This window comes from Numenius arquata, chromosome 14, assembly GCF_964106895.1.
Source record: "Numenius arquata chromosome 14, bNumArq3.hap1.1, whole genome shotgun sequence".
NCBI classification, from domain to species: domain Eukaryota; kingdom Metazoa; phylum Chordata; class Aves; order Charadriiformes; family Scolopacidae; genus Numenius; species Numenius arquata.
The window spans coordinates 10,983,388-11,007,950 of NC_133589.1; the positions used below are offsets into that span (position 1 = coordinate 10,983,388).

Consider the following 24,563-nt stretch of genomic DNA (forward strand, 5'->3'; position numbering starts at 1 on the left):
GCGAATCTCCGGAGAGCCGCTAGCCTGCCAGGACGGCGGTCACCGGGAGAAGGAGCGCTCCACTCACCGGGCCCCGGCGCTCTGCCTTCCTTCCGCGAGGCGCCTACCTCAGCCCGGGCCCCGCGGGGGAGGGGGGAACCGCGCGAGCTTCAGGCCGCCCGGGCAGGCGCGCGCCGGCCGTTACCCCCCTCAGCGGCGGGTGGGGGAGGGGAGGCGCTCCCGCGCTTTTGGAGACGCACCTGTGGGGAGCGCCAGCCCGGGCGGGAAGCCTCTTATGTAAGGGACGGCGGGGAGCGGGGACGGCCCCGCCGCGGGGCTGAGGGGGGCGAGGTGGGGGCTGGCTGGCCGGCCGGCGGGCGGGGGGAGCGCCCCACAGAGGGGCTGCTCGGAATGGGGAGGGTGCCGGCCCCTCAGAGGGGTGCCCGGGGTTGGGGCGGGGCAGGCCGGCGGGCAGCCCCGGGTCTCTACCGCGGGCGCCTCGGAGGACGGTCTGGGCTGGCGGGGCTGCCTTGCCCTCGCTCTCACCCGCACGCCGCTCGCCAAGGCGGATTTCCTTTCGGCGGCAGCCCTTCTCCGCCGGCTGGATGCCGCGGCGAGTCCGTCCAGCCTCCCGTGCTCTGCCCCGGCAGCCGTCGCCTCCCGCGGGCTCGCCCGGTTCCAGGCGGGGCTGGGCGGGCGCCGTGGCTGGCTGAGGGAGTTGTGCGAGAGACCGCGCCGGGCTCCGCGGGGGAGCGGAAGGTGGGTGCCCCCGGCGGTGCGCGCCGGCACCAGGCGGCGCGGGGAGGCTCCTCGCTCGCCCCTCTCTCCTCCTTCCCGCCCCTGCAGCGCCCTCGCCTCAGCCCTCCCGCCTCGTGGCCCCCTCCACGCCCCTCTCTCCAGCCCCTTCTCCCCAGCGCGCTGCCCCGCGCTCCCGCCGCCACCTCCACCCCTCGGTACTCCTCCTCCTCCTCCTCCTCCTTCTCCCGCCCGCTCCCTCTCCCGCGCACTCCACAAGTGCCGGCGCGCTCGCTCCTCCGGAGGGGAGCGGCGAGGGGCGGCGGAGGCTGCCCGGGGGGCGCGCCGGCTGCCCGGGGGGGGCGGCGGCCCCGGCCCGGCCCGCGCGGGGCTGTCCGTGGTGCTGAGGGCGAGCGCGGGCTGAGCGGACGCCCGGCCCCTGACGGAGCCCCTTTATGTTCAGCTCCTGGCGCAGCGCAGCATCCAGCAGCTCGAGCGGCGGCGGCGGCAGCAGCAGCATCGCTGAGCCGGGGCTGGGAGGCAGAATGGAAGGCTTTATTCGGCTGCTCTTCGGCTACTTGGTGGCGGACCTTCTCACGCTGGTGTGTCGTGCTCAGGAGAAAGCTGGCCAGCAGCTGGGGAGCTTCGTGGTTCTCTCGGGAGGAAACCACTCCAGCCTTGGAGAACAGCTAGACCCCTCTGAGCCACCTCCCACTCCAGACTTCTGCAGGGGCTACTTTGACGTGATGGGGCAGTGGGACCCCCCCTTTAACTGCAGCTCGGGGGAGTTCATCTTCTGCTGCGGCACTTGTGGCTTTAGGTTTTGCTGCAAGTTCAAGAAGACAAGGCTGGATCAAAGCACCTGCACAAACTATGAGACGCCGTTGTGGATGAACACTGGGAAGCCTCCTTCCCGCATAGACGACCCTCTGCATGACCCTACCAGGGATAAAACCAACCTCATCGTCTACATCATCTGTGGGGTTGTGGCAGTCATGGTGCTGGTTGGGATCTTCACCAAACTAGGGCTGGAGAAGGCGCACAGACCCCAGCGGGAGCACATGTCCAGGTAAGGCTGAGTGCCAGGCAGCAGGGTCCCCTTCCCCCCTACCTCCCCTTCCATCCCTAAAGAGGAGAGAGTAGCCCATGCGTTCCTGCTAAACGAACAACTCCTGCCAGGCAGGCTGCATTGCCCTGCAAGGTGACTGAGAGAAACCAACTTTGGAGAGCAGAGCTCCTGTGGTTCCCCGAGCCCAGGTTATCAAAGTACATGCATACTGAGGAAGACCAGACATAATTGTGGAGTCTGCACAGACAGTAGTCCATTTTTATCTGCAGTGCCTGACCCTCTCCCCAGTAAGATCCAGCAAGTGTTCCCGGATATACTGTGCATGAATAGGAAAACAAAAAAATCAGCAACACCGAATTAGAGAAAGCCTGGTGGGTTCCCTCTTCCAACCGTTTCAAAGCTTGGAAAATGTTTTTACTTCTCAACAGAAGGATGTAAACAAATGTCATCTCACCCTCCCTCTCCAGCTGCAAAATGGTTTTGGCAGGACCTTCCCTACTCCCCCAACCCTTGCAAGTGTGTGAGCTATTTGTAAAATTTCTAAGCTGTGAAAATGAGCCAGGGTGGAAGGGAAGAGGGAGACACAAAAAGGAAAAGCTACTGTAGAATTTCTTAACATTTTTTTTTCAGTTACTGTTGAGAGGTAAAAAATGCAATATGAAAGTCTTGTCTCACGCGTATATGTGTGTGTTATAGTCTGTATCCACGGTGTAATGGCTGAGTTATATCAAAGAGAACCTCCCCCACCTGGAGTTAGGCATGCTGTGTACCATCTACTCCAGATACTGGCTGCCTAGTGGTGGATAGACAGGTGGGCAACTCAGGACAGAGCCCAATGGCTTCAACAACATATTCCAAACCCAGATTGTCACAGCAATTCAAAATCAAGGCATAACACATTTGTCAAGTTTGCAGCCTGTCTGATTCTTTATGCTAATCCCAGGCACATGAAAGTAAAGCAGATGGGGGAAAGGCATTAAAAAAGGCAAATAGCTCCATTAAAGAGTCTAAATAGGTTCCAGCATATTGGGCAACTTTAGTGATGAAATCCAATTAAAAGGATACCTTCTACTGGACGTGCGATGTGGCAGAAAGCTTCCTCTTGCCCTAACTGGTAATGGTGTATTTCACAATCTTTGAAGCTTAGATGAAGAGTCATCCTTTGAAAGATAGAGATCAACTCAGCACCTGGAGCCTTATTTTTTACTGAAGTTTCTGCATGACTGTTTGAGTAACTGCTTATCCTGAAATGAACAGAGAAAGCCACAAAAATACTCCTGCAAATGCATCACCAGTTCACTAGCAATTACTTGCTATTTATAAACTGGCTGATATGGTTATGCTTTTACTACTGAGGAACAAAGCACATTGCAGAAATTTTAGTCAACACTGTGTGTCAGTGATACTTCTGCAAAGACGTTTTTTGTTGAGCAAGGTATAATAATTCTTTAGACATTTTGAATAGTCTCAACTACTAAATTGAGAAAATGAATATATGGGTCCCAATTTCTTTTAAAAATCTTATCCTTAAACAACAGACCTTGTTTGAAAAAAACTCTCCTTGGGTTCAGCCTCTTTCTCTAGTGTCTTCATGCAGGCAAAAAGGCAGGGCTCGTAACAGTTACAAAAATCAGGACAGAGTGAAGTTGTAGCTACCCTGCTTATACATGGCTTAAATAGGTCCTATTTCTACTAGAGAAATACTTTCTATCTGAAGTACAAGTGTGAAGTATTCTGAAAGGATATTTTGTCTTAGTTTAGGGAAACAGAATTACAGGGGATTGGAAAATCATTCTGAAATCCTTCAGTCGTGTGCATAAAGATTAGGTTTCTGAAGTGGTTCTTAGAAAAGGTCGTCTGTTACCCTGATTACTTAACAGTGTCTGAGATCTTGTAGTTTTCTTGCCATGAAAACGTTCAAGTCAGGATTATATAGAAACTTGGAAAGTCATGGTCACATGGAAAAACAGTCACCCACTCAGTACACATAATAGCTAGTCATGTTCTGAAAAACCAGCACTATAGCTTTTTTTTTTTAAGAAAAAAAAGTTCTCACACTCCTATTACAGCTGTGGAGTGGGCTTATCATTAATTTGAAAAGGAATTAGATGTGTAAATCCCCTCGGCAATCTAAAAATCCGTTCATTGAGTGAGGAATTGAAGTAACCTTTTTGTCCCCGAATGTGTGTTTAAGTAAAATTTTACATCCTAGCTCATTTTACACTACTAATGTTCTGAAAAAAAGGCTGCAATGCTTACTAAAGAATTAATTCATGTTTAAACCATTAATAGTACCAATAATTAAAATAATATGTAGCCTATATTAATATTCATCTTCTTTTCTAACACTCATCACTCTAATATCAAAAAAACAAAACCAAAAAGAACACTTCTTATGTTTTGGTGTTTTTTTTTTTTCTGTAGAGAACCTTATTAATAAGCAAAAGTATAATGCATTGAGAGTGTTTGGTAGGCCAAACTACAAGTACTAAGTGTTACTCCATTTTGGCTGGCAGCAAAAACACACGGAGGCTGATTTGTCATCTATTTCCTTAGCTAAGATTGTCTCCTTTCCCTTCCTTAGCCAATGGCTACATGAAACGCTATGAATCCTCTTCATTCCTATGAACAAATTCACCTATGGAAGGGATGGCACTGCTTATCAAAAAAGATAATGCATAATGTAAACTGATCTTTTTTCATGAGGGCTGATTTTTTTAAAAAGTGAACAGAATACAGCTGGTGTAAGTTATGTATTTCCATTTTTGATTTACTAAAAATATTTAAAAATATGCACACATGGGAATAAGAACATGACTTATAAATAGGAAGCAAAACTGTGTCAGTCACACACTAATTTCTTGCATTATTTCATCTTGCAGTCAGTGGATCTGCTGTTGAAGTAAGACACTGGTGTGTGTAAAAGTGGTACAATGTTAATAAAGGAAACTTCACAGGCTTGGCGAGCGTAGTTTCTATGCTCTCACCTTTCATTACATTTTGTTTACTGCTATACCAAAACAAACCAAGAACACTTCATTAATTTCACTTAATTTTCCTGAAATATTTGACAATGAAAAAGCATCAGGGAAATGTATTTACTTAGTGAAAACAATCTATAGGAAAAAAATCTCTATTGGGCAAGTCCTTTTAGGAAAAAAGAGTAAAAATTTGTCCTATTTTAAGAGAGCTTGTTACTTCCTTTTGTTTTGAGAAAAAAGGCCAAGTGTGGCACTGTTGACATTTTCTTTCTTGTTAGATCAGTGCTTTTCAGTAAGACACTCTTACTGTTGGCATGGAACTGTAAATCTGGAAGATGAAAATGGAGAGGGCAGTACAGTATTAACTCTACATGGCATATTTCTCTTTAGACATCATATGATAATGTTTTGTTTATATAATTTTCCTCATTTTAAAATTTGTCACTTGACACTAAAAGGAGATAAATATTTCCTTCAGCTACAGTGTCCAAGAACTAAGCAGTAATAGTAGCATCCAAAGACAGTAACTCTTCCTTTACCCTTCTGCTTTCTAAGAGAATAAGGGAATAAGATGGTGTATGTTATCAGACAGGGCAAAGGGAATGCATGTGGCAGTATTGTGCCTAAAAGGAAACAATATTGATCTGCCTCCCGAAGCAGACCTAGAAGCTCTGTAAGGCATATGAGGGCGGCATGGTCATGCTGTTTAAGACTACATCAATGGGAATTCCAGGCTCCACCAGTTAAAGTGGAAAATCCTCTCTTGAAAATGAGTAAAAAAGTGAAAAGCTTTACTTCTGTTTCATGGAGGAGATTTTTCTGTAAATAAAACTGCATCTTTTCCTTTTTCCCTGATCCTTGTGGAGAATGTGCAAACAAACCAGGAACTGAAAGGACAATATTTACAATTATGCTTGTACGCTATAGCTCCTGATTTTTTGAAGCAGTGCTTCTGACAGTATGGAGCCTTCCAAATATTGTGGACCATCTGAGCTCTTCTTTCTTCCTTCACAATGTGCTGAGCTCATGAGTTACGTCTTTGGTTCATCATTCAAAAGGCAAGTACCTGGGGCCAAAAATAGTCTGACTTGCCAAAATCCTGAATCCTATGTGTGAAATTATTTCCCTTATGGGTTTTGACCCAGTTTTGGAGGCAAAAAATGACAAATGACCTTTCATGAAATAACCTGTGTTTCAGCTTCTTCAAGCTTGTACCTGTAAGTGAAATGCCTGGCTCCACATGCTTTATAACACCTGAAAATAGTATTACATATCCGAAGAGAAAAATCTCACGGCAATAAAAATGCTGAAGTTTTGTCATACTTGGGTAGTTCTGGGCCATGAACTCCTATGTAGGTAACAATTTTCCACTCTTGTAATACTGCAATCAATATCAGTACACAGGACTTAATGATATTGCTACCTGATTAGAAGATTATCTTGTATTTCACATTTCCTTAAAAAATCGTTGAATATAGCAAAGGTGTAGATAACGACCCTCTACGTATATATGATTTTGCAATGGGACCCACTCAAACAATTTCTTCAGATAACAAAATCTATATGATGATATTCAGGTGAGACAAATGCATGAAGGTATTGTAACAGTTTGTTAGCCTATGTGGAATTTTTCAAAGCAAATGTCTATTCAAGGATTCTGTCATGTACTGGGGCACAAACCTCCCTTTATCCATATCATTATATGGGCAAATCCCGAAAACAACAAAATGCAGGTACAGCGTTTCCTTTGTACTTCAATGATACAAGCTGCTACACATTTTTAACCCTCCCTGACATCAGTGGATGGTAAAGACAAGCTCTTTGTTATAAGAGCTATTCTGCCCTGAGAAGATTGTACAACTTTGGCTAACAAAATATAAACATAGGTGCTGTGCTGTTAAAAATAGAACTCAATGGTGAGTAGTTCCTTTTTTCTTAATATGGTAGGAGTTGGAAAGTTAATTCCTTAAAACTCCTTTGAAAAAAGCCACCCAAAAATGGTAGAAAACTTAGTTGGCATTTTCACAGACAGGCAGTAGTTAATCTGCTATCATATGGGATGTTACTTAAGGTCTACAGTGAAAAATATTTACCATCAGATTAAGGGCAATGAGGAAAGCATTTCCGAAAACCCATTCTCACAAAGTTGGGAAATACTAATCCGCGTATTATGAGATCTCACAATTGTAACTCCCACATTGAAGTCAGGAACTTTAATTTGCTTTTCTTCCCCTCCCAGAAATGTGTCCACCTGCCTCTGGAATTAGAAATAATATTGGTGTCAGCAATTTCCTTTATATAGAGATATATTTGCATAAATTGACTAGGTACTCAGGGTTTTAATCCCCACTTATTTTAAACTATGTTTTCCAATATAATGCTTTCCTTCTGCATCATTCTCTACATACCTTTGTGAGATCTCTTCTATTGAATTTTTATTATTCTGCTATGTAGGCCAGCTCTGCTATTTCTGCTGTATAAGCATTGCTTCAAATGGGAGCATTGCTCTGATACCATTAATCATTTCGTTACTGTCTTCTGACCTTTTACAGTATCAACAGAGTATTCTGTAACATGTTGATCACAACTGTAACTAATATTTTAATAACATAATGCTAGCCATAAACACAATGAAACATCAGTATCGTTCAGCTGTGTACCACAGCAGCGTTCCTACAATCTGAAAGCAAGATCCAGCTTAGTATTCTTCTCTGTCTGTAACTTAAATGAAGCTACTTTTTAATATTTAAAAGTACAGTACTTCTTGATCAAGAAATCATCGTGTCACAGTGGAGGAGCTCAACGGCACTTGCCATGGGTTTCACCAGTGAATGTGCTTATTTTTCTTTATTTATTAGTTTATAAACTAGTCTTTCTTGATGCAGTATCTGGGACACTGTATATAATTTTGCAGAAAGTTAAACTGAACTGGGCACAGTGCCCAGAAAATCCCTTAAAAAAAAATTAATAACGCAAGGGGTCTAAAAATTTAAACTAGTAAAACAAAAAGGAGCCAAGCAATGGTCAGTGATGCATCGAGCCTTGCATTGAACCCTGAAGACACTGGTAACACATACCATAGCTTTCCTTTGCCTAAGGCAACAGCTTCTGCAGGTGGACCAATTACTTTGTGTGGCACAGTAGTTCAGCAGGTAGCTATATGGCATATACCTAAGGGTTAATCCTGCTCCTACAGAAGTCAGTGGTAAAACTCCATATCCCAGAGTCACAGTTAGATGTTGCCGAGAGTTTCAGAGCTTAAAACTTAGTCACTAACCCTGGATCGACAAGGCTGATACAGGGGTGTGTGCTCATCTGTATGCCTAAGAGTGGACTTACACTCAGCAGGAGGCTCGGCAGTGAAACTAGTCCTTAGAAAATACACCAGAGTGGGATGAATCTGTCTCTCTTTCAGGTATAGTTACTGCCTGCAGCTCTGCAGGAAAAAGTCCATTACCAGCATCAGGTTGAGCCCGGCCTAACTGTTAGGAATCCTTTTGCTTACTCCCTCTTTGCTAGCATGAAGCTTTCATCCTGTTTCTGAACTGGCTTCAAAGCAGCAAGGAGTGTTCCTGTGCAAGCTTTGCTCCATCTTAATGACTAGGACACTCACAGAACTAAGAAAAGACATTTTTGATCTCCCCTTCTTGATGGGAAAAGCTTAAATACCTGATCATGAAGAGTGCTATGCCTACTGGATTTCCACATGAAAATCAGGTGACCTTTCAACTTTGGTGACATTTTGAATGAAAATGGCCAAGACCACTGCATTGTGTGGTGCTCTGTGCAAATCCACGTGTGAGAATTTATTGTGACAGGCCCTGCTGGTAATCTAGGTGTGAAAATAATTAGATTGTGAAAGCTATAGAGAGGGGCTATAGGTGCTCAGCTTAACCAAGATGGCAATGCTACTGAGTACATGCAATGGCAGAACTCTACAAACTCTCAACAAGCTTAAATTATGCTCCTACAAAGCCAAGACAGCTAAAAAACTTAATGTGTTTGTGTGTATTACTGCTAGCACACTGTCTAAGACAACCTAAAACAAGCCTTAGGTGCGAAGTCTCACAATGAATCTGATTCCCTGATTTTGCTGTGAATGGAGCTGGTTTCTCCAGCAGATATTATGACGGACTGCATCTCAAACTAAAAAAATCTTGGCATATATTGGTAATGCCTTACAGATTTTACATGAGGTTCATTCTGATTCTGTTTGGTTTTCAGGGCTCTTGCTGATGTTATGCGACCTCAAGGTCCTTGTACAACAGATCATATGGAAAGAGATCTAAACATTGTAGTACATGTGCAACATTATGAAAACATGGAGACCAGACCTCCTCCAAATAATTTACGTAAGTTGCATTATAAATTTATCAATATCTGGAATGCTGGCACTAAAATGAGCTTTATGAAACAAATATTGCTGGTTGTCAAATGAGTATCGACAGTACATGGGATCTTGCAAATTAGAAATTTTCTTTATTTCAAAATCAGAAATGCTTAGGATTTCCTAGTGCAAACAGTGCAGCACTAAGATAAAGCCATCTTGAATAAAAAAATTATTATATTTATTTTTAATTAGTTGTCTTGGTTGACTAATATTGGGTTTGTATCTTTGTCTCCTTCTACCTGGTGTTTTTGCTCAGCTCATCAAGCTATGCCTTATTTTATGTTTTGTTATACCAAAATACAAATAGTTAAGCTTACAGCAAGATGTTTCATGGGTCTATATCATCCAATAAGAAAGCAGTTTCATTAGGCTCTTATATCATCTCCACTAGTTAAATAATTTCATGAAGAGCATAAAAGTTGTATGTGGTTGTCACTTTCTCATTTTTTTTTTTTTCTCTCTAAGGGGAAGATGAGAGGAAGATTATTATTTTAAGTTTTAAATAATATTTTTATTCTGTATCTGCTGTTACATGTTTATGTTATTGAAGGCAAGGAAAAAGTGCACTTTGGAGCTTCAGAGGAAATACGGTGACATTTCAAGTGGTTCTGAAGTCCTAGGCAACTTATTTCTCAGTCTTGTATTAGACTACAGTACTGACCTTTCTCATGCTCAGATACATTTTCTGTCTGTGATGAACACTCTGCAATTTGAATTTGGATATATATTTATATTTTATATTCATCTATATCTTAAAAATATATAAGTATACATGCATAAAAATTATACATATTTATAAATTCAAGTTCAATATATTTATAAAAGAAAAGGGTATAATTCAGGAAGGTTTACACTGTTAGGCAGTGGATGGCTTTATTCTGTGCTGTAGATCAATGTATATATGCATTACACTACAAATATACTTTTACTGCATTGGTATTTGGATTTTGAAACATTTAAAGTATATGCACTAGTCTTTTCCTTATCTTTCTGTAGCTATAAAAAGCAGAAAATTTGCTTATATTTGGTAAAGAATGAGTTTTATTTGGACTGCACTGTGTAGTTATTGTGAGATTTTACTGCTTTCTTTTGGGGGAAGGGTGTAGAAACAATGGGAGAAAGAGCAGACTCATATGCTGCGTTCACTCCTGATACTTGTTTTGTGGTAGATGCTGACTCTGATTTCTTATGCGCATGGTTACAGAGTAATAGGAGAGAATTAAAGCTGTGACCTCTAATAAAGATACCACATATAGTGAAGTGTGACATCTAGTCTGTCTACACTGCTCTCCAGCAAAGTACTTCCACCTGGGCCTGTGCAGTTCTACACTGCAGAGGGGGAAGTACATACATATTGCAGCATTACATCCCTAATTGTATAAAAAACCACCACTTCTAGAGGGAATCTTATGCTTCCCTCTCAATCAAAGGTGCTCTAGCACCTTGGAATTGAGGTAGTGGAACTTCTGAAGGTTAAGGAGGATGGGACTATGTTCTGTACCTCTCTTTGCTCTGTGTATAAGCTCTTTCTGATCTCTGATGCTTTCTGTGACCCTGTTTTCAAGAAGAAAGATGCCAAATGGTAATGAATTTAGGGTACAATCCTTATTTTCTCCTATATGTGAAATGTTTACTCAAGAGTCCTAGTTAATGAAGGAGCCAGAAAGTACAGCATTCATTGTATCTAGATTTTTGTAATCATCTCACTGAGATATTTTGCTTAAAACTCTTTGTATACTACAATACACACATAACAGAGCAAGTCTTTAATCTAATTTTTTCTTGGATTCAAATTCAGAGTTAAGCCTTGCTTCTATAAAGTCTTGCATATAAATGCAACTCAGAGCCACAGTTACTGCATCGAGGAAGGAAAAAAAAAGATACATTTAATAATACCTTAGGATCTTGGCTTGTGATGACCACAGACATCGGTACCACCTCTATCTCAGGATTTGGCCCTCTGGTACAGGTGGAAGATTTATACGTGGTGCTTTTGCACCATTGCAATTTACAACATAGAAGCATTACTGCTACTTGGGAGCATCTTAATCCATTGGGTAATGAATAGGGGCAGTCCCAAGACCACTTCACATGCAGCCCAGGTGTTCCTGCTACAGGAAACCTCGGAAGGAAGCAGCTACGATGGTAACTGTTTCAGTCTTTAATCAACTTTATAGATTAAGTCCATCATTTTAGTTTGTTCAATGCAGACCTTCAAGTGGTGAAATTACTCAAGGCATTCTGTAACTGTTATTACATACATTTACTTCATAGCAAGTAGATCATTACTCTGTATTTGTTGCCATCATACTCCCTCATAAACTTATCTAAAACATGACTATGACCTACTAGGATTAGCCAGAGCATCATAATTAAAGTCTGTCGAGAGCATGTGCATATATGATGCAGAAAAAAACTTTATAAAGAAAAATTATTAAGGCAAATTTTCCAAGTCCAGTATCTTAGCACTTTGAAATTTTATAGTGGAGTTCTAAAACACTACAAGAGTGGATATTACTTGCAGAAACTTTGGCCGTGCAGCATTACTTACTACTAGTGCTGGAAAAGTGACAGGCTTTTTTGTATATTTTTACAAGCAAATAAACCAGAGTGAATTACAGCTTTCATAGAAATTCTATTCCAGAGCTTTACTTGTACAGAGAAAATAAATAGTAGAAAACTGTAGCATCAGATACTTTGATATCAATTTTTTAAGTTTTCTTTTCTAAGTTAAGCACTTTCTATCTACTAGCCATCTCAAAATGAAATTTGAGAGTGATGTACTTTCCACATTGGTCCATAGATATGAGAGGGCAAGAGGAATTTGTTAGGCCCTTCTGTATTGTGTCTTTCAGAATACTGAAGACAAACTACTGAAGGACAAACATCACTAAAAATGTCCTAATTTGAATGTTCATTTACTCTTTCTGCTCTCTTGAAAAACGTTTTGCTGATGCTGCCAACCCATTCTGAAAGTGTTTTATGAAGGGAAACTCTGTCAAAATGACAAACTTTGCATGATCTCTGACACTGAAAATGAGTACGCTTTTGTTTCTGGACTGTTTGTTACCAGAGGACAAAGACTTTCTAAGTTGCCTGCAGCCAGCACAGCTATTTGCCAAAATCAGCAGTACAATGGAAGGCCAAAAGCAGAGATCTCTTTTCAGTGTCTTGCGGTTGACTCAGTTTTTTGTCCCTTCTTTTCTGATATTCAGAAAGGAACAGCTATACTGAAGGTTCGGAAAAACACGAATTTTTTTTCGTTGCTCATGTGAATCCAGACAACCTAGATGCTATTTAGTAAAAGATATTTTGTCCTTAGTGGTTGTTAGTTGTCATAATTTTCTTCCAGTACTGTGCTTTACTTAAGATTACTTTTCTGTTGTTTCTCTTCATTCATACACATTAGAATGTAGCAGTGCTTTGTAAACAAGCAGCAGATACCTACCAAGAATCATAGCATTCAAGTTTTCTAACATGGAATGTTAAATAAAATAAAATAAGACATTTAATAGTAATATTAAAAACATAAAACCAAATGCTAACCTTCCTGTAGAATTTGAGTTGTTTTGTTTATCTCTGACTTTCATGAATCTTAAGAAAGCAGCAGCATTCAAGAGTTCCTTTATTCTTCTTTTTTTCTTTCTACTTACTGTGTTACAAGTAAGCAATTTATTTAACTTGTTGCGATCATAACACTGGTGCAGTGGGAGTCAGGAGGCTTTGTATCTACACCCTTATTTCTGAAACGTGATTACTGCTATTATTTCTAATTCATAATCTATGACAGCAGAGTGAAACACACTTAAGTTAGTTCTATCTGCAGTCACTTTTCCTAATGATTAGTAAAAGCTCAGTTACTCTCTCCTCAGTAATAACTAGCCATGCACTAGCATATTTAAAGCATTTATGCAGACTCTTATGATAAAGGTGACTTTAAAGGGAAGCCAATTCTAGATTATGGAGGCTTTAGGATGAAAAATGCTAGCTTTTACTTAGTTTGGCATATATGGATTATTTCTTCATTTTGAATTTACCATTAAAAAAAAGAAGTGAATTGTAAACACACCACTCAAAGAAGGAAGTGTTGCACTGTATCAAATGGCCAATTTTAATACTGGCCAAGGATTTGCAGCAAATGATTAAAATGACTTTTTCTCTTCTTAAATTTATGCAAGGGAATAATGTGTTTGCTGCTGCATTTGATTGTCAGTTGTCCTGGATACTTACCGACTACAAATGCTAATACTGAAAACAAAGCTAAGGCATTTCTCTAACTGGTGCCTTATGATAAATTAACTTTTGTTATTTCTTTGTTTCTGTGTGAAGACAGTAAGCATTTAAATAGGAGGGTATTTTTTGAAGTTCTCACATATTAGAATAAGCGATCTGTATTGCATATTCCTGTGCTTTCCCCCATTTCTGTAAATAGAAGCGCAGCCTCTGTATTCCAGTGAGAGAAACTGTCACTAGTTTGACACTGTGGAAATACAGTTAGAATTTGCAAGAATTTTTTGCTGTCTCTTTCATCCCTAGTGAATAGGCTTTTTGCTGTTGTTGTTGAATACAGCGGTCTTTGGCAAACTAATTATTTTTATGTTTAACATACATAAACATGTTTATATCAGATGATTCATTGTATCATATTGCCGAAAGATAATTCCTACCGTTGCTTATTGGAAATAAGTGTACAGGCATATTAAGAAACTTTAGTAAAGAGAAGTACTATTCTTTGAAATGCAAAGCTCCTGAAGTATATAAAACATGATAACTAATTAACTTACACAGTAACTATTGGCCACTGAATTGCATAATACTGAAGAAGTGGTCATTGAGAATGTGCAGGTATTACTGTAACAATATGCTTGAAGCACTGCTAAAAACCTTGTTCAGACAGAGGGATGCAAAATCCAAAGGACTAAGCAAATAACTATGTTTGGCCTTGTTGGTATCTTGCTTGCTTTATTACAGTAAAATGCTTTTTTTAGGCCTGGCTATATGTATGGGTCTAGCCCAGAGGAATAGGACTATGTGCTTTATAAATTTAGGTGTTCGTCTCCTCACTTAGAAAGACAAAGTACAGTCAGAAAAGCTGAGCTGTATAGACAGGGCTCCAGCCATGTTTTATGAGTGAAAAGATGGACAATACTAATAAGTTTTCAGCCAAGAAAAAGATAGTTTTAGCACAGTGACAGAAGGAGAAGTGAAGAAGTACTGCTGATGGAGTGCTCTGAGACAGTGAAGAATGAGGGAGAATAAAATGGCTAGCTTAATTGGAGGACATACTTAGTTTGCAAGAAACTACAGTGCTATATCCGAGGGAAGGGACTGTAGTCAGTAAGTATTGGGAATTTGTTTCCATTTAAAGCCTCAGCCTTCACTGCCAGTATGCAAAAACTCATTTTATGGGGTTTCTATGGTCTATCCAGGAAGGACTTTAACACTATTCCAAAAAAATCTGATAATTTAGATTAAATTCCTGAGCTAAAAGCTAGCAGACTTAAGTTAACCCTGTGAGAGGGCTACTTAATACATTTTGATTGTAATATACAACAAGGAGGACAAATTCCACATTTAAATTATACACTTTACAAAACTAATCATCCAAGTAAAAGCCCACACTACCATCACCAGCCCTGTCAAAAGAAATACTGTATTTTTTAAATATAATTTCTGCTTGCGGTTAAAAGCTGCAAGCTGCTTTGTCATAGCTATCTTGAGACCACTTTTTAAACCACTTTAAATTAATTTCTAGATACTGACTTCAACTGAAATTATGCTACCAGTAGAACTTCAAAGCATTAGCAAATTGGTGATAGAATTTTTTTTAATATAATTACAGCTATAGCATTCCAGAGCTCCAAAGCTACCACACTGGAAACAAAATTTCCCATATAAACTTAGAGTATGAAGACGCATTTCTCTTGTACCTCAGTCAGTCACTGTAAGACAGTAATGTTTAATCAGTTCTGAATGTGTGTTTAGCCTCACAATCATTAATATAAAAAACGTTTCTAATTTAAATTCAGTTTTTAATTCAGATGCATGATGCTGATTTATAAGAAGATGCTATGAAACTTCTTGAAACACCAATGAGTATTTTCAAAGAAGTTAATTACAACCTGAGAAAGAGACCTTCTGAGTTCGTTTAGGAAAGACAAGAAGTAAAACAAATGAAATATCTCATTTGTCATTGACTGATGTACATTTCATCAATTAACTTTTTTTAAAAAAACATAATGATTTTGAAAATGTTAACATATATCACACACAATAGCTTTTTATTTATAACTACACCAGTCTTCAGCAAGTGTAATATGGCAGAACTCAAGCAATGCTCCTACCATACAATTGATGCTATGCCTTTGGAATCATCCTGTTGGCTTAATCTTGCAAATGAGAAAAAAAATCTAAAGCAAAGAGTAAATGCATGAATTGAGGGATTGCATCCTGCATCTACAATCAAATAAACTGTGACCTTAACATCATTGCATATGTTCAGTGGGTCTCTTCTTTATTCTAAAATATTTCTTGTTAGATACGATTTCATTGGAAACTCTATGAGAATGTTATGCATCCTACCTACAATTTTAGTCAGTGGAATATGTTTCGAAACATATTGGGTAGGTCTTCATAAGCTCTGATTCATATAACCAATTCCATTAAGACTGAACAATGAAGTTTGCACTCTATCTTTCTTCATTTATTGTACAATAAGAACAATTAGATTAGATTGCTGCCTTGCATCCTATCATTTACTTCTAGTCAGCTTTTAATTCAGATAAATTTGACATATCTTAATAAAAATATTCATCAATGTAAAATGTATTTGGGAGAAATACAGTTAATCACTGACATTATCCTTTAGTGGCAATAATTAACATTATGGCAATAAAAATTATTTAGAATATATTTTTACATTTTATAATGTAGTTTAGAAGGCTGAATGATTATTTAATAAGATAAAATTATTGTCATAACACAAGAGAGCATTGCTGTAATAGACTATTACATAGGCAGCTTTGAGTCACACAACAGCAGACTTGAAAAGCACATGTAAAGGATGAGAATCATTTTGCTGTCATTGGGGCGCAGGTTAAAGTACTTTGAAATGTTGCCCAATAGTACAGGGATGTATTTACCGTCTACAAGATGAAAAGTTCAATATCTAAATGTGGTTTGACTTTGGAAAACAGTTATGTGTTTCCCTTGTGACTCCACTTTTACTTCCGTACTACCAGCATAATTATTTAATAAGGGTTTAGTTCCACAGGTGTTTGTTACTAGATATTGACATGTCCTGTCATCAAATGCTCACCTGAAAACAAAAGCAATGCTTAGAAGAATAAGCACCCTTTACCGATTACTTTGCAATCTAAGTTTGACTTAATAAATTTTATTAATGAGGTGTTATTCCCATTATATACTACTCAATATCTAAAAATGTATTTTGTCTTTGGACAAGCACACTGAATAATAGTATTCTCAATGTTGAATAACTTCCAGTGCAAAATATTGCCACTATTAACCACAACTGACAGCAAGATCAGTCATCAATGCTTCATGCCTGTTGCAATCTTTCATTTCAGTGGGATTCTTGATGTCAAAAACTGGCATAGGAGACAATGCCAAACTAACAGTAACCGTATTTTGAAAAAAACCCTAAACCAAATAACACAGCCTTTTAATGATTGTGTTCTGCCAGAGGATAGAGATTGAGATACCTTTTTGTAATATGGCATGAGTCACCTCATTGAAAGGCAAACAAAAGGTACCTTTTGCTTTCACTGTTGGCTTGCCAACACCACCACATAGACGAACTACACTTGCCATTTTCATGCCAAAACAATATCGTTTTTAACTGTTAACTTACAGCTTAATCATCTCTCTAAATCCAGTAACTCCCACCCTCATATTTTGTCCCAAAACCCATAGATTTGTAACAGAAATGATAGAAACATAAATTCATTAATACATCAGTTTTTGTCCATGTGTTCAGGCACAAGCACTATTGCAAACTAATATATCCACAGCTAAACATATGCATTTTTTATCACTCTGACTGTGTGAAACTTTGATATTTTATTTTAGATGTTAAAATGCTCTTATCAGAAATTTAACATTCTGTAAAATGTCTTCCCTCTTCATTTTTTAATCAGTCATACCAACTTTGCCAGGCAGAATCACTACAGTGGTTACAAAGTAAAGTAGAAAGGTTGGCTGCATACATTAGAAAGTATATGAATACACATCCCAGTATCACAGGGCAATTGTAATATGCTATTCGGTGAGAGATATTTTCATAAATTTCGATCTACAGTTTCAATCATAACTGATTTTCAGTACCTTTGTTCTATGTTCTCTGCTTTATAGCATAACTTTCCTTGAAATGTACACATCGGCTCTGACTCCAGTTTTATTATCGTAAGATAAAGTCAAGAAGGGAACTGAGCGTGTTTAATATTTATGAAATACCTTTGTTGTTGATTTTTATAATAGAAAAAACAGTTGGAAAAAATCTTTGGAACTATGATAAAAAACTACATTGATAATAATTCCCAGATGATTACAATGTGGATTTTAATGTTTTATTAGGTATACTAATAAATTTAATCTTTAATTTTTAGTTACCACATCTATATAGCTTTTAAGAATGCTTCAGGAATGTATTTTTGTTTTTAACTCATACATTTAAGAATCATGTCCGTGTACCCAAGCTGAAGGCTATAACTACGCTTCTGAATCTGTAATGAATTTGGACAGAATTTGGACACTATTGGAGTTAACAATTTGTTTAGCTGCAAGTGTCCACAATAAATTATCTCAAACACAGATCTTTTTTTTACCCTGAAGTTTGTTCTCACTGCGTTAGTTCACCTTTTACACTTTACAGCACAAGCCAGGAAAAACCCCCAGCCTTTCCCATGTAGACAGTTGCTCTTCCAGGGCTAATCTGATCATTCCTTATCACTTTTGAACCACTTTATTGTTGTCCCTAAACATCTCCTCCATGCATACTAAACCTTGTGCTTCCTATTGTTGTCTCTTCTGCTGCCTGTAACAAGCTGGTCCTCTGGGACTACAAATACTGTTTGATAACGCCAGTTTTTGTTGTTTTAGAAAGTATGTGGTCAGCCATTCTGGGCAACATATGAAAGAATACCACAACATAGAAAACTATGGCAAATGTTTACTAGTGCTTGACCTTGTCAACGGGGCACTGAAGATTAACTACTTTCAGCATAAATTACAAAATGGTAGTGGATACGATTCAGAGGAATAGATACAGTCTGTGAGCCTTGCAACAAAAGTAGCATTTTGACAGTGCTTACCATAATGGCTAGTTTAAGCCAATTATATGAAATTCAGGTTGGTCAAAAGTCATAGTAAAGCATTCATCGTCTTTAATGGCTCAAGGATTTTACCCAGGAGCACTACAACTCACTTAAGACTTCATGTATTTCTTATTGAGGGGACTTATGTTTTTGTTATTAATCTTGAATAAGGAGAGAGATAAAGGGATACACAAGAAGTTTCTCTTACGGCTTCATAAAAAAACATTATACAGCTTGGAGAATTCAGTGTTTGAGGAGGAAAAATCCATGTTCGTTGCCAAGAGTAATAAAAGCTAGTCAGAGGAAGTGCAGTGAAAACTACCAAATAATTTACCAAATTAAACTCTCCTGAGAAGTGTTTTGAGAAGCCAGAGGCTAGAAGTAGTTTCCATCTAGATGTACTTTCCATTTTTGTTCTGATTTCAGGAAAGTTTGGGAATCTGCAAATGAGGAAAATGTCCATGCCCTTGGCACACAGGAGAAAGGGAACCTTTTGTGCTTTTCTTCCCTGCTCCTCCCCTTTGGCAGCACAGCTGCTGTAGTTTACTGTTGTCATCCCCAGGATGCACAACAGGCCTCTTGACGGGCTTGTGCAGATACCGAAGTCTCAAGCGCTGAACAGTGGCACGAAACAGAATTGCAGGTGGCAGCTTTCACTTACGTAAATGGTCTAAAATTTCTCTGGAACCTTATATGAGTAGACAACTGAGCGCAGTGAAGGTTTGTTTCACTGAGGCCCGTCCACGTACGGAGGGATCTAAGTCAACACATTTGCAAGGGGTAGTTGGCCAAGAACAGACTAACTGGTCTGGTAGTCTGGCCAGCTGGGTTTGGCCTGTGTAAAACAATATGCTTATATCACTAATATGATTAATAGATGAATTCTGGAGCATCCCTATGTTAAAAAGAATGAGGCCTACTGACAGTATTTTATATACAGCTTCCAAAATGGAAAAGTAGTCCTTTCAGGATCATTCCCATCCAGGAGTTAAACTAAGGAAGCTGATTGTGATTTATATATTTTTGCTCTTCCTTTTATACCTCTGAGGGCCCGAAGGAGTTGCTGGGGACTGGGCTAAAATCAGGAATGTGATTTTTTCCTAAAAGCTTTGCTTTACCTCATCAAATGACTAATTCTAGTTTAAAGAATATATTTTGCATTTATAATAATGGATTAAGCTATTTCTCATTTTTTCCAAAGCTGTAAGGTTGGAGAACTACATTTCTCCAATAGCAATCCAGATTCTTGTTAAAGTTTCAAGTTGATTTCTGAACAGCCAGTGGTGCTGTGAGGAAATGTTCCCTACCCTTTGTCAAAACAAACCTGACCACCATTTCAATTAGAACAGTTTCAAGTTTCTAGTCATAGCTCTGTAGTCAAATTGCCATTAAATACTTTGCTTAGTTAAATGAACTCCTATAAGGGTTTTTTTAAGCAGAATCATTTACGTTTATGATTGATTACTTCCTTCCCATCTTTTTAACACTTTATTTTTCTTTGGTTCTTTCTTTTCCTCCTTTCTTATGGACCTCCACTTAAAAAAAGAGGTCCGTGAAAAGGAATAGTTTCTATGGGAAATAATTGGCCCCCGAGCAAAGATCTTCAAGAAACCACAGAAAATCTGAAAAAAAAAGCATTTACTCTGTGGGATAAGACATTTGCAGAAGGTTTTTGCATAGACGTTTAACTAGAATAAAAATCTCTTGAAGAATTGTAATGAGCACAATTCACTTATAACAACTATCTCCCTATTCTCTCTTATGTGTCTGGGGTTTATTTTCTGTCTGCAAGTTCTTGCATCAAGGTCAATAAACTAAAATTTTATCTTGGGAACCCAGTATACTATTCCTTAACCATGCAAAGGTATGATTGTTATGATAGAGAGGCCAGGGGCTAAGCCTGGATAAAACTGTTCGTAGAAAAGCAGTAACAACTACCAGAAACTTCTGGCAATTAAATTATTTATGCTTCTTTGAAGATGTCCACGTTTTAGCAGATATATTATAAAGGATAAGTATATAAAATACAGTTTATATTATTTGGGTAGCTCTTTCTCTGACTTGTTCATTGTATCAATAATTTCATGCGCCTGTCTAAGAATTACCTAATTCACAAATTCTTTTTCCGACTGTGATCTTACACTTCTTATAGAGAGGCCTAAATAACTATATGCAAATAAGTTAGGCTTATTTCCTCTCAGAGTACGCAAATTGCAATAGAGAAAAGAACACCAGTGCTGCAGGATTCTTTTCAAGTGCATACAAATAACACACTTTATAATATGATGATCTTACATTGTCATAATCTAGCACATTAGAGCCATTAACATTTACTTGTGAAAATCCAGTTTGAAATAGTTATTTGCAAGCTACACCTTATTTCCTAGGTGACACCATTTCTACAAATATAGAGACATAGATGAAGATATCTCTGGAACCAGAGACACAGAGCTAGAGTTATGCTGGAAAGAGTGAATCACCTGTCTGCTCCACGCATAGGAAAATATTTTCAGATTTTGTAAACGTCAAAACCACCCAAACATTTTTAGAAAGGAAGACAAGTGGTCCATGAAAATCTGGTCTCTGTAACAGTGCTTTACTCTGTTGAAGTTGTCCACTAGAATAACACTAGTGTTCCCCTTCCCTCTTTACCACCTTTCATGTCTGTTCATCACAAAGAGGAAAGATTGTGCCTCTCCACTCCAATACCTCTGTATCTCAATAACCCATATGCAATACCTCAGGTTCCTCTTGCGTTTCTTGATTTTTTCTGGGTAAAGAATAATATTCTCTTGCTTTTTCAGAATTATCCATTCTGGTATACATATAGTTACTGATTAGCAAACAGAACAAACCAAGTAAACAACTACAGAGTTTGCATTTCAGCCTTTTGTCTCCATTCAGCCATTTGTTTTCCTAACAGCCGTAGAATTGTCTCATCCTTGTGTTCTCAGTAACACCAGAAGGGGCAAAAGAGCTAAAAGTTACTAGAGGGAGTAACAGACAGGTAGACACAAAAAAAAATCACATTAGCCTTGTTCTCTTTTAAGAGCAATAAATCTAGAGATATTTACTGAGTGCAATAAAATGCTACAGGGCATTTTTAGCACGAAATTTGGACCCATAAATCAAGTAAGTATCAAGAGTGTGTAATAATCAGATAGGGAGATCTAGTGCTACAGGGCATTACTAGCAAGAAATTTGGACCCATAAATCAAGTAAGTATTGAGAGTCTGTAATCATCAAATAGGGAGATCTAGTCATCAAAGGTTGGGAATGCCAGGAAAAGAAGGATAGAATAATCTATGGCACACCTCCTTCCCCGTGGATCAAAGAAGTTATCTATCAGGATGATGCCTGGTTTGTAGTATCTAAATTAATTGTATAGGAAAGTCAGAAGGGAGTCAGGATATGTCAGAAGATCAGATCATAGAGGAAAATACAAGCTCAAGACTTGGCAGATGATTTATTAATTGCTAATTATTCTTATTTCTATTTTACATGATATTAAGTGTATGCTAGAAGCTTCCAAGTGGAAAATCTGCACAATAGTTAATGCAGTTCAAAAGCAGCATTAATCCTACTTTATGGCTTGCAACACTCTTGGGAAAGAAGATATTGCACAGCTTCAAGGATGCAAAGTCACTGGTGTTAAGCAATCCGAGCAGATGACAAAGGGAGAAGTCCTAAGTGCATATTTCCCTGTGTGAAATCTACGTATCTAGAAGTAGATTTGCTTTCCCCATATACCCTTAACCTATACAGAGTTTGAGATCAGTGCACCCTGGAAGTGGTGATCTTAGCGTAAGCTAGTAACTTTAAGAATACTCTTCTCATACCGTTACTGACTAGTCGTTTCAGCTTTGAAAGAATTAACAGAAGAGGAATAATATTATCTTAATTATCATCCCAATAAATTAAAACTAGAACATATGCATGTCATAGTTCAACATCACAGGCATGACTGAATCCTGGCAGTCAGTATGTCATGATCAATACTCTTTATCATCTGAAGAATCCTTTTGAAATGTTCTCATAGTAACTTGGAGCCACAGACTTCACTAGATTTGACCTGTGTGAGATAATTGCAAGTGCTATGCAGTCTGCTTGCTCTGTCTTGTGAATTTGATATCAGTGACAGCTCCCAACTCTGTCATTCTCACCAGCTTCCCTCTGATTAAGATATAGAGTGCTTTTTTACATCGTACAAAGGACTAAAACAGGCACATGGTTCCTCTTGCGTTGAAACAATTCCTGACACCCCCTCCATATGAAAAACGGTGAGGCCTTAAAAGCTGGAGCTATATCCATATAATGCAAACCTGAGCTTTTTTTCAGTCTGACTGCATGCAAGCTGAGTGCCTCTGAGTATCAGATTATCTTTGCACTTCATATTGTAGAAAGGTGTTGCAGAAGCCAGTGCAGAGCTGGCTGTGGTCCAGCAATACATTATCATATTTATGGTGAGATACCTACAACTGGATAGTGTAGATTGCTGCTGCCACAGCTGTCTGAAGTTGTATCCGCTGCTATCACTACCAGTCAGAGCAAACTAGGTTTGGCAAACTACAGTATACAATATCAGCAAGACTGGCAGATCCAATTCACAAATGAGGATCAGCATAGCCTTAACATAAAGAAATGCCAGATGAAAAGGTAACTTGCTCAGAGCGGGTGTATTGAATGTATTGGATGAGAGAAACTGTCAAAGGAAGATGACAATGAAGAGCCTCACTTCACAAGGAAGACGTCAGAAAGCACACAGAGAGAGTGGGTTCGATTTAAAATGCTCCAAAGATTCGTTTTTCAAAAAGGATTCAAAATTTCAGAACTAGGTAGGGTGTAACACCTGGAGCTGCCTACGTAGCTCACTGAACTTTCAGAGCAGAGCTGTGTCTACAGAGCAGTCATTACCCCCACGGGTAAATTTACGTGGACTGACCATTTGGCACTGTATAAACTATTGGTGGATGTTTGGATGTTAAACATATATTTTTCTTTTTAAGCCACAGATAAATAATATCAGAAAGAGAGTTAGCAAAAATGAGCCTGAAAACCAAACTCATTTTGCAACAACAACAATAATAACTTAATGACTTACCCAGCTGCAACTCAAAAGCAGGCCAGACAAAGTCTCATTCTCCACACCCAGAGGAGTATCTAGTGGATGCTACCATTGTTTCAACTCAGTCTCTCTCTTTCTGTCATTTGATGTCTTTCTCACCCATCAAAGGCTTTCTTGCCTTCATGTTTGTGATTCTGCTTTTCTGTGCCTGACAGTTTTAATGAAGATATGCCACAGCTAGTGACAAGGCAAGTATTCTAGAAAAATACTGCCAGAAGAGATGAAATGAAATAGCTAATACCTGACATCGGTTTCTGGAAGTGATCACTGATATGTAAATTTATGTCATGCTCTGTAACTTATAGAAAAAACTGTATTTGTTTAAAGGTCATCATTAATTAAAAAAACCAATGAAAACACAAATGCATGGAAGAAAATAACTCACTGTTAAAGTGTCATTGCAGCGTAAGGATCCGTAAAGGTGATACAGGAAAAGATAGGATACATTTGTCTTGGTTTCAACACCAATTCTAGCTGAAAAAGTGTTATGGATTTTTAAAAGCTTGAAGTTGTGCTACTTGGCTTAGAATAACAAACGTGGGGTTTTTAAACAAATAGTTGTGTTTTCTTACATGCTTTAACATTCTTATCACTTCAAGATACTGCAACTCTATATATGTTCTATCATAGAGTATGACATTTCTCTCTCCATCAAATTTTGGAATTTAGTGTAAGCTACCACAGTATACATAGCAACATACATTAATATATATACCCCTATGTGTGCTATGTAATACGCAACACGTCTAGCACATTGTGTTCTCAGTGCACCATTGACATTGGATGAAAAGGGTAAGTGGAGAGTAACATCATGCATTTTCTCCTCAGCTGCGTAAGCAATCCTCATTTTGCTATTGTCTCCCCTTTAAGTATTAGGAGGGGAAGAACCTGTTTGTTATTAATTCACCTTTATAGGAATATATAAACAAGAAGCACATTCTGAGAGAAG

The 24,563-nt window shown here is 39.0% G+C and overlaps 1 protein-coding gene across 1 annotated transcript in view; it reads left to right on the plus strand.

Annotated features, from left to right (window-relative positions):
* The first annotated feature begins 1,092 nt into the window (after window positions 1–1,092).
* The window catches only part of SHISA9 (shisa family member 9), a 187,928-nt gene continuing 164,457 nt past the window's right edge, over window positions 1,093–24,563 (plus strand). The window contains exons 1-2 of the mRNA XM_074158667.1: window positions 1,093–1,783; window positions 8,989–9,116. Coding sequence (XP_074014768.1) covers window positions 1,170–1,783; window positions 8,989–9,116 — 742 coding nt within the window. The 5' untranslated portion in view covers window positions 1,093–1,169. The remainder of the gene's footprint in view (window positions 1,784–8,988; window positions 9,117–24,563) is intronic.